This window comes from Corella eumyota, chromosome 4, assembly GCF_963082875.1.
Source record: "Corella eumyota chromosome 4, kaCorEumy4.1, whole genome shotgun sequence".
NCBI lineage: Eukaryota > Metazoa > Chordata > Ascidiacea > Phlebobranchia > Corellidae > Corella > Corella eumyota.
The window spans coordinates 17,337,585-17,348,627 of NC_137493.1; the positions used below are offsets into that span (position 1 = coordinate 17,337,585).

An 11,043-nucleotide genomic window follows, 5' to 3' on the forward strand; every position below is an offset into this window, starting at 1 on the left:
TATCCCAAACTGCCACAGGCAACTCGAGACTGGATCAGGGTAACTGTTGTTACTCTATGTTTAAGTTGTAAAGTTAACTTTTTAACATTAAGAATAAATAAATACAGAAAAATGTTAAAGCACAATACATTTGTTTCTGTAATACTAGGTTTGAAGTTAAAGATCTTATTTTTTGTAAATGTTTTTTAAGATAGAAATAATTTCTTTAATTTTTTAATAAAATCTAAAATGTTTTTAGCCTTGTTATGTGTGAGCTCAGAGGTTCGACATCACTGCCCCCCGATCAAGAAACAACCCTCTAGTGGCCAGAATTCATCGAACACATCCACGTCAAAGTTATCAAACGGTCACTTGAATGTCAATGAACTGGAATCTAATGTAAATAGTTCAAACGTGGACGTACAACTCTCAAGAAAGTAAGTTAAAATTTTTTTTAGTTTTTGTAACCAAATTTACGTTTTGCAATATTTTGAATATTTTTTTAACTAGTATTTGTAAAAAAAAGGTCACTAGAATATAATCATAAATTTTAGAACAAATTCTTAACATTAACTTTAAGATCTTGTTCAGTTTTATTAAACAAATTACAACAAATAAATCTTACCTTAGTTTACATCAACCTATTCCTGAAGAAACGATTGTGCTTCCAACTTCCCATAAGACTGCTAGAGGTTAGTTGTTATACATTATTTGCATTATTAATGCGCTTGTATATAGAATATTTTGAATATGTTAAATTTTGTTTTAGGCGTTAAAAGTTCAACTACAGATGAGCAAATGACCCCACATAAACTTAGAGTGGTGAGCCTTTATTTTGTAGTTGTAATATTTATTTTATTGTCAGATAATTTTTATATTTATTTATGATGCGGGAAGGTCGACTTTACAAACTAAACATCGAGTAACATCAGTTACTTCTACCCAGTCTTAAGTTGCCTTTAACAGTTGGGATATTATAGATTATAAGTGGCAAGTAGTTTATCTGCTATTTAAGTCATGATTCAGTACGGGATTATGTTGTCTATACCGTTTTCTTAGAGGTTCTACGGCATGATAGCAATGATGAATAAACCTATGATCTTATGGGGTAAAGCCAAGTGTTCCAACCATTATACCTTGTTGTCGGTATATATAAAACCTCATATATTTCTTGTTATAGTCTCATCACCCAGACTCAGATAGCAGCTCAGGTAGTTTTCAAACCACCAGGACTAAACATTCCACTCTTACATTAAACTATTTGTTTGATGAAGAAGTGTTAGATTATAATGCTCAGGTGGGTGGTTATTGGGTTAATTTTTAGTAAAAATTATAATTTATATTTGTGGATTATTTTCAAGTTATTTCATTAAGAATTTTGTAAGATTTAATGTTTTAAAATTTTAAAAGAAAAAAACATTTTTTTACTAAAATTATGGTTAATTAAATGGTACCCCATTGAGGATAAACATTAATTTTTTTAGGTTCTGTTACTCTCTCTGTTGGCGACACAAGTTAAACACTCCCCCACTCACAAGGAGGTTAAAATTTTGTACGAATATTTAGCTGAAGCTAGCATCGCTTTCCCTAACATATTTCCTATCATGTAAGTTTATACAGAATAATTTTATAATAACAAAAACTTTTACTAAATGGAGAAAAAAATTATAGTCCTCAAAATGTGGTTTTACCAAAAAACTGACATTATATTAACTCCTTTTTTATCCTAATCCCTTTGCTAGAAAAAATCATTTTAATTTTTAAGTAATTTGAAACCTGAATTTTGATAAAATGTGGTTTTTAAAATGATGGTATTCGTCAAAATTACCAAAAAAAGTTTCTGTAAAAATGTTAAACTGGTTTTTGGTCGGCAGAAAGTAATTTACTTTACCATTGCTCTAACAAGGATTTTTAACAACATGAAAGCAGTGGGATTTAACCCATAATAAAAAACTGTTATTTGTTATTAATAAATGATTTTTTTACTTAAAAAAATCTTACTATTTTTAGTCATGGCTTATTAGACCACAAGATCAACAATGTTTTGAATCATTGTGAAGATAGCGCAATACTCAACAATGTTCAATTAATTGTCCACAATGCTTTATTGTTTGCTAATAATGAAGATGAACAGAAAAGAAAACAACTCAATCATCTGCAAAGTAACGAAAATTTTTGATTTTTATGTAAATTATTTTTTAAATTTAATCTTTTGAATTATTTTTTTATTATTTCTTAGGAATAGGATTTGGAGGAATGTGGTGGTTTGCTGGACCCTTTGCTAAAGTAAGTTCAAATTTGTTTAAAGTCATATATTAGCAATATTTTTATACTCAAAAATTAATAAGTTGGTGTCACTGAACACAGAAATGGTTTTAATTTCAAATAATTTCACCTACATTTTAAGTTACACAACTTTAAAAAAAAAATTAAAATTAATTAAGAAAAAAAGAAAAGGGAAGCCCTGTTTGTGATGACATAGAAAGTACTAGCTTGTATACATTCACTACGCTTTTTTGTACTTTCTACGTCACACAAAAAATATGGTAACGCGATTTTTTATGTTAATCATTTTCCAGTTTTTTTGAAAATTAAATTGTAACTAAAACAGACATTTTTTAAAGGTTCTAAAGCAATTTTATGATTCATTGTTAACCATCCTAACATGCTATATACATCACTCACAAAATTTTAAAACTCTGTAACATAGCACTTTGAATTTAAAACTATTTATTTATTTAATTTGTGGCATTTATTATACAGTAAACGGTTAAACATTAATTTCCTAATTCTAGCTGTTTGTTTGATTCCAACTAAAGTAATGTTATTATGTCCTTAAAGAAATTCTAAAAATCTTTCTGTCGTACCATAACCTGATTGGTTAATTATAAGACAAAATCATTTGGTCAACAGTATTTAAATATAGCAAGGCCATCACATACTAGGATGGGAAATGTAAGACTCTATTTAATATAGTGTTTGTTTTCATAATTCTAACAATTTTCACTCAGGTTGCTTCACTTGAGAATGCTTCCATAATCTGCCAACTTATCGACTCTCTAACCAGTACTTACTTAGGTGAAGTCCCTGATTTGAGTAATGTCAGGGTAGCTGATTCATCTGGCTCAGAAGAAGGTAAATATTAAGTTGTTTTTTTTTTAAATCACAGTTCAATCATAAGGCTTCTTTTACCATACTGGATCAGTCTAGTTATTACTTTGTCCACTTGTTAAAAAATGCTACATCAGCAGTAAGAATCGAACCCACGACCACAGGGGTGGGGTTTTAGGATGCTACATCATGCTAACAGTAAGAATCAAACTAGGAACCTTGGGTCTAAGGTTTGAGAATGCTACAACATGTTAGCAGTAGTAATCAAATGGTCTTACTTATGGATTCCATAACATATCAGCAGTGAGAATTAAACATAAGATTTTGGGTATTACTCAGGGATGCTACAGCAGGCCCTGGTTGAAATCAAACCCAAGTCTAAAGGTTGCTACAACATGTTTATAATACTATGTTTTAACTGAATTACAGATGACACAGATTCATTGGAGATAAGTGATGAAGAATGCAACAAAAATATCGAGCACATTAGTGGAATGAGTGGAAGTTTTAGGAATAAGGGACCCAAGCTCACAATTAAGCTTCCTAATTAACACAATGGGGTGGTAAACAGTTGATATGAGGTACTTATGAGGATTTTGTATTAAATTTACTAATTGAAACTCTTGTTAATTAAAATGTTGTTTTCTTGTTAAAAAAGTTTAATTAACTTTTAATTAAGTTTATTTTTTATTTTTTGCGTTACATTTTGTCTTACCTTTATTAAATTTATGATTGTTGTTTTTTTGAAAAATTAAATCGAAAAAAATTTGAAATTGATCAAGTTGTTTATAATAACAACATATTTTTATGAAATTGTTTTTGTAAAAGTTTGTAAATAGGTTTTATGAATGTTAAGTTTTAAGTTTTTTTTTTTGGTTTTGAATGTTGTTTAAGATTCTGTTGTTTTCAATATACATTAGTTGATAAAATATTTTGTTAATTTTTTGATTAATTATATTAGAGTTAAGTTAATTTTTTTACAATCATTATTTTTAACAATCATGAATAACTTGTTTAAAGAAATTTTACCTATTTTTCTTTTGTTTAAAATTTTTTCTAGTTGTTTTATTAATATTAACATTGGTTATTTTAATTTAAAAGAAGAAATAATAATTGTTAAATTAGTTAAAATATTGTTTTTTAATCAGGATTTATTAAAAAAATCTTTATTGCTGCCATAATGAAATTAACTTTTTGTTGTTGTATTATTTTATTGCATTAAATTGATTTAAAACAATTTTATTTTATTTTACAAATTTTAGTAAAAATTTCTTTTCAGAACACAAATACAGAGTTAAACATTTTTTACAATTTCTACTAAAAGCACCTTGTGGGTTATATATAAAACACTTTTATCCAAACTTATTTACAGCGGCACATCGAGTTTATATGCAAATTAAACTTGTGTTTTTTACTGGCAAATTATGGCATTCTTAGGTCAATCCACACAATAACTTAATATTTAAAACTTAATACTATTCGATAGCCCTACAGTTGGGATTTTAATTGTTGTAACATTGTCACAACTCTCAACTGATGTTTGCCAGCAATAATTTACCTATGCACCACAAACGGCAGTTTAATTTACTTTGCAGGCTTATAAATTGCACATACATATGAAAATATAGCTCTATTGTATAGATATACAAATATGTTTAAGTAACGTTTACGTATGTCGGTTAAACAACTCTTGCATACTTGTCCAAAAAATAGTTTTTGAAACAAAAATTTAAATCAACTTCCGAAATTTGAATATAAGTTTTCGTCCATACTCGATCGACTAAACCGGATCAGATCAGTTTGCGGATTCATGTCTAGATATCCGTCGTTGATTTGTTTGGGCACCGTGTTATCCGGGTTCGTCCGGTCCTTGTGTCGTCGTCGTTTTGGGACTGGTGGGGTTCGCATAGCAACGATCACCCCGTTGTCTTCGTTGATTAAACGGGTGAATTGGGGTTCGTTGTTTCGGGGTGCGGGTCTTGGGTTCGATAGTCTGGGGGAAATAATGGGGAATTACCGTAAAATTGGGTTTCAAATTTAAATCGTGCAGAAATAAAAATACATTTTTAAAACTTTTTTTGTTTTGTATTTTTTTGTTTTAGTATTCAATAGCCCGTCCCAGGATCTACATTATAAATTGTTGTAATATGGTTGCAACTCTCAACTAATATTAGTTCGCGTTAATTTGCCTGCGCAACAAATTAACCGGGGCTATTTTACTTAATTTGTAGGGCTATAGAAACATATAGATTGTGTGTTTACTAAGCTTATTTGTACACACTGGATTTTGTACAAAGTTTTGGACAAACACTTACCCCATTCTATCTCTGTAGTCATGTATATGTTGGTGCATTCTACTGTAATACAGGTTTGCCTCCGTGTTCTCTTCAACGTCGATTTCTTCATAAGGGCGGGGTGCGGGAGGACGATTTTTCATTAACGGGGTCCTAGTTAAAATATAAATATATTTACAAAACTTTTAGACGATATATTTTAATTTAATTCTGGTCTTAACAGGTCGTTGTTTTGTTATACAACCTGTTTGTTGGGTATACTTAACGCCTCTACCTTTATTTTAAACTGGAAACATTTGCAAAAAACACCCATAGAAAGCTTATATATGAATATATATAAATAAATACAAATAATACTTGATCACATTACCCGAGTCTTGAGTTAAAATACGCGTTTGATTTATTAGGAAGATCGACATGTTGGTAATGTTTAACCAAACTGTCGAGAGTTGGAAATTTTAAGGATTGCTCCAAGTAAAAGTTGTTGAAATGTGAATAAATTATCGCACTGCCGATCATATTGAGCGACACTCTGTAAAAACAAAAAAATAAATTTAGGCTTTTGTGTTTTTAAATGGTCGATATTTTAACCTAATAAACTGGCAGTAATTAAACATAAAAAGCAATAATTAAACATAAAATAAAGGGTTTAATCTCTTTATTTTTTTTTTTTAGTTTGGTTGTTTTTGGTTAAAATTTTTGTGGAAAATTTCGTTTAAATACTGGCGGCTAGATGGGGTGTTTTTAGACTACAAAATGGATTTGGTTTCCGCTAATATTACGTTCAATAAAATGTTATACTGGTCATGGTATAGAATAACGAGTAAAAATGCCAGACTATTTGCATTCGAGCCCAGCGTTTAAGTCTAGCTTAACCATATTACAACAGAACACACTTCCCCAATAAAACATAAACCCTATTATCTTAAGGTGATATTTACAACAAAGTTACTTCTACTATCATGTTACAGTTTTTGTTAAGTGGGGATCTTGGGCCTTGTAGTTGCGATTTCAACAATATTTAAACCTCTTTGTTTACTTACACTGTTGTTAAAGCAAGTTTCCCGTATTCACTGCTGTATCTTATGAGAAAAGTACCAGGGTTATTTGCATATCTTCTTAATACATCTTCGGCCTTTGAACAAATAAAATTCTGATTTTAACCTCATTGTTTGCCTAGGCGCAATAAATAACTTTATTTTATGTACTGAAGTTGTTACATTTATTGTATTGGCTAATAATTAATAAAACTTTGTGTGCTGTATCTTACAATAACAAAAGGCGATTTTTCAGCGACTTTACAATAAAACATTAAGAAAACTTAGTTATGTTAATACTATTCGTTTAAAATTTGGTTTCATATAAATTTATCCTTAATGTAGGAGGGTCGACCTCACGGCTTTAACATAGGGTGACATCAGTTACCCCGTCCCAGTCCTAAATTGACTTTGGTAGTATGATATATTATTGATTATAATTGCCTAATAATTGGGCTGCTGATGGTTCGGCTTTAAAAATCGTATGATAACGACTTATTCAGGAGCGCTATACATGGTAAGGTTTAATTTAATTACCTGGTCACGTGAAAGTTCTGACCAGAAGTAAGGTAAGCTCAAATATTCTTTCTTTGTCTCTTGATTTTCCTGGTCAATTTCTTCTGTTTGATCTTCTCGATCGTAGGTAATGTTTTTGCTGGGCGAACAATTCCCCATTCTTACAAACTAACGTTAGGAATACTATTTTAACTGTGTTTTTTTTTAAATGACGTCGTTTTACAATAATATAGTTTCATAGATTTTGTCTGGAAAATTACAAGTAACTTGTAAGTTTATTTTATGCATATGATGTAATGTTTACAAATATAGAATGACGACATTGAAAATTATATTTTTTAACATTTTATTTGCCTTTAAAACATAATAAATACCTTCCTAATTAAGTTAACCTCTACAAATTAGGCTATCTATAACCACAGGTAACTTTATGCTGCTTTAAAGTGGTTAATTACCAATATATTTAAAACCCGATATCAAAAAGCATACTAAAACGACAGCTATTCTTTTATAGTGATTGTTGAAGTTCCCCTTCAACTATAACTCATAACAAAGCAAACCGAAAACTTTGGTTCCTTATTTTGGGTGTTTTTGGATATGGTAAATAGCAAAGGTAACTTAAGGTTATTTTAATGTAGGTTAAGTACGTAGTAAGAATTCGTTGTTAATTATTGGTGAGTGCATGGACTATTGTTTTTCATAAGGAATTACCAATGGCTTGAAGTTTGTAGTTTATAATCATATAATTATTTTGCTATTTTTATAGTATAAACCTTTTTTTTGTGAATGTTTTAAAAATTCAATTAAAACAATTTATTATTTTAAAAAATGTTTAAGTTAACAAAAGTTGTTATTTTAAAAATTTAAATTGGGGACAAACTAGAACTGAAAAATTATAATTGCTTTAAATATTTTTGACAACACTGCAACAAATAAAATCCTTTTTTATTGTAAAAAAATTTACAAAATTTTATTTTATGAATTTTTTTTTTAATTTTATTTTTGAAATATATTCTTACATCAACACATATAAAATTTGAAATTAAGTTGCATGATCAAGCGCCCCACCGTTTAAACACAAATGTTAATTTGACGTTAATTTGCATATATAATATGCCCAATATGACGTAATACAAAGTTTTAATATGACGTCGATACAAGTTATAAAAACATCAAATATCTCAAGAAAATTGTTTTGTTTTAAAACTCCCAAGAAATTAATTTAACAAAATGATGTTGTTTTTAAACTTGCCTAACGTAATATTGCCTAAAACTTCAAGATAGAATTTTTGGTTTGAAACGAACCTTGTTTAAGGCGCAAACGCAAAACTCAAAGCCTTGATTAGGGCGTTGTAGTTCTTTAGTTAGTAACGCGTGCTTAAGCTAGTAATATTAGGTTTAGTTTAAATATAAAGGTAATAAATAAGTTAGTTTTCGATTTTTTTTAAATAAATAATCGTTATGAAAGTCTTTAGTCAATTTTTTTGTTTGCGAAAAACATTTCTTTATTTAGATTACTTTATAATTTATATTTTAGCGGACAAATACATTTGACGTGTAAGTTAATTTTACGGATCGATGATTTTAAGTTTAATGTTATTTAACCGTCGTTTGTGATTGGCTCCTGCAATCTTACAGTTGAATGCACTGGCCAATCATTGACATCAGAGTTAGTTAGCCGCTTCGAGATTTAGTTGAAGGACATTTAGTTTGACTTTGTAGGTGATGAAATCGGTTTGCTTAGTTAATTGAGACACCGACAACTAAAAATTGCTTTACAACTGTAATTATTATGTTAATGTTTATCTGTATAGATTATAAGTAACGTTAATATTACAAGATTTGAAGATTGGTGTTTCAACGAAGCGAACTTCAACAAATCGGGTTAAGTAGATTAGTTTTTGTAAAGTTATATAAATGTTTTATAAAAACTTGTATAAAGTTTATATGGTGTTATTGATCTGAATATGCAACGGGTTAGGGGTAGGATCGCGCGCGTGTCGACACTCGTTATTTTAAAGTCTGGCGAATTTTAACAGTCCGCATATTCAGAACACGACACCATTTTAAAAGTGTATAAATAATTAAATAATATTTAATTAGACATGGATAACTGCCCCTGTTTCTTTTTTAAGGTTTCAGATGATGATCTCGCGAAGATCGACGAACTACTACTCGGGGATGAAGAAAGGATTGTGACGTCACAGAAAATGGAGGAAAGGACGGCGACGTCTCGGAGAATGGAGGAAAAGGGTGATGACGTCAATAATGAAGAAGAGCTAAAAAAAACATCGCACAACAAACAGGGAAGATAACTTTTAAATAGTTTTTATTAAAATTTTATAAATATTGAGTTAACGTAGTCTTACTGAAGTAATTATTTAACGTTTGAATATTTACTAATAAAGTATAATTGTTTTAGTTTCTACGTCACGTGGAATGGAGGAACGAAAGAAGACAACATTAGAAATGGAGGAAGGTTAACATTTGCTTCTTTTTACATCAGAAAATTTAGCTGTTGTAATAGTAGATAATTATTAATTTGAAATCTTTAATCAAATACTTATCGTATTTAACAAAACTAAACTGTTTTTTACAGGAACTAATCAGGCGATTCTACGGTGATTTGAAGATGAGATGAAGTATTGGATGTGGCCCTAAGGTAGTTGTTAGTTTAGGTATTGATGAGCTGTGAGGAAAAGACCAAGAAAGGTGATTCCTTTAACATACAGGTGAGATACTTGTTCTTATTTAAATGTATATATTTAATAAATAATAATAAATTGATTTATACCTTTTGCTTGTACATCATACTTTTTACATGTAACCCTTTAAGAAAAGGCCTACAACCCCTGCCCTTAAGGCAATGACCCCCACTTGCTAGGTTTAGGATAATATTGATTACAGATATCATACTCAAATGACCTAATACTAGAATCAGCCTAGTTCGATTAAACAAGTCGTCAGTTTTACTTTAACTTTAAATTCGCTGCGCGTGTTGCAACACATCGGTTCGTCCGCCGCTTTAGCTATTACGTCAGTTTGCGTCGCTTTAGTTGTACGTCAGTTTGTGTCGCTTAAGTTTTTACGTCCGAGTGCGTCGCTTTAGTTGTTACGTCATTTAGATGCTGAAGTAGACAGAAATAGCATTCACTGGGGTAATTAATTTATTTTAAAAAGGTTATCCGCTAGGTGGTGTACTGATACTAGGCATTGCTGTTTTATTATCATCCGCTAGATGGAGCTATGTAGCTAAAATATTCAACCACTAGTTGGCGCAGAAGAGTGAGATTGCTTGGGAGAACATATGCTTGCTAGTTGATTTGTTAGCTACTAGTTAGTTGGTTATTATTAATTAAATAATCACTGATTATTAGTTACCTATTATTAATTAGTAGGCTACTAGTTTGTGTTTTGTCTTTGTTTAATAATTAGTTGGTCTTTTAATCATTTTTATTACCTTTAAATTAATTATTAAATTTTAATCTAATTAGTTTGTTTTAATATCCCCCCCCCCCCCTTCCTTTTTTTATAACATTAACCTAATAAAAGTAAAAGTTTGGTGTTCATGCAATTGGTATAAATAAATTCTCAATTAAATTTAAAATATTTAAATAAAATTATGTAACCTTAAAAGAGAACATATTTAATCTATTTTATTTTTACGAGGTAATTCTGTCTACATGTGTTTGATGCAAACCAGCCTTGTTGATGACCTCACTCTCTGATCATATTGTCCGATGTCCGATGATGTCACTAACTGATGAAATTACTATTCAATGATGTCACTAACTGTTGACTTTCGTTATCTTGATGTGGCAAAACTATTGTTGCCCACTTGAACATTGTTGTTTTATCATTATTGGATCAGGAACTATTCGATGATGTATCTGATGATGTTGCCATCTCATAATGCTGTTATCCGATGATGTCTCTATTCGATGATGTTGCTATTCGATGGTGTTGCTATACCGATAATGTCACTATCCGATGATGTCAGTATTCGATGTACTCTTCAATCATGTTACTTTCCGTGGATGTCATTATCTGATGATGTCACGATCCGATAATATTCCTGTCCGATGATATCAACTTTCGTTGTTCTA

At 30.0% G+C, this 11,043-nt stretch overlaps 2 protein-coding genes across 3 annotated transcripts in view; one reads left to right on the forward strand and one right to left on the reverse strand.

The window, feature by feature from the left end:
• The window catches only part of LOC145751246 (neurofibromin-like), a 30,042-nt gene extending 26,243 nt beyond the window's left edge, over positions 1-3,799 (forward strand). For both annotated transcript variants that reach the window (XM_082567352.1, XM_082567353.1), the window contains exons 55-63: positions 239-416; positions 610-671; positions 749-801; positions 1,160-1,276; positions 1,464-1,585; positions 1,990-2,141; positions 2,219-2,265; positions 2,991-3,114; positions 3,520-3,799. In XM_082567352.1, the coding sequence (XP_082423478.1) occupies positions 239-416; positions 610-671; positions 749-801; positions 1,160-1,276; positions 1,464-1,585; positions 1,990-2,141; positions 2,219-2,265; positions 2,991-3,114; positions 3,520-3,641 (977 nt within the window). In that variant the 3' untranslated portion in view covers positions 3,642-3,799. The remainder of the gene's footprint in view (positions 1-238; positions 417-609; positions 672-748; positions 802-1,159; positions 1,277-1,463; positions 1,586-1,989; positions 2,142-2,218; positions 2,266-2,990; positions 3,115-3,519) is intronic.
• Positions 3,800-4,416: 617 nt separating this feature from the next.
• Positions 4,417-7,178, reverse strand: LOC145751130 (uncharacterized). Its single transcript, XM_082567220.1, has 5 exons — positions 6,959-7,178; positions 6,428-6,519; positions 5,755-5,916; positions 5,406-5,537; positions 4,417-5,083 (listed from the first exon to the last, which is right to left on the reverse strand). The coding sequence occupies exons 1-5, from the start codon at positions 7,094-7,096 to the stop codon at positions 4,825-4,827; spliced, it is 783 nt and encodes a 260-aa protein (XP_082423346.1). The 5' UTR covers positions 7,097-7,178; the 3' UTR covers positions 4,417-4,824.
• Between the last annotated feature and the right edge of the window lie 3,865 nt (positions 7,179-11,043).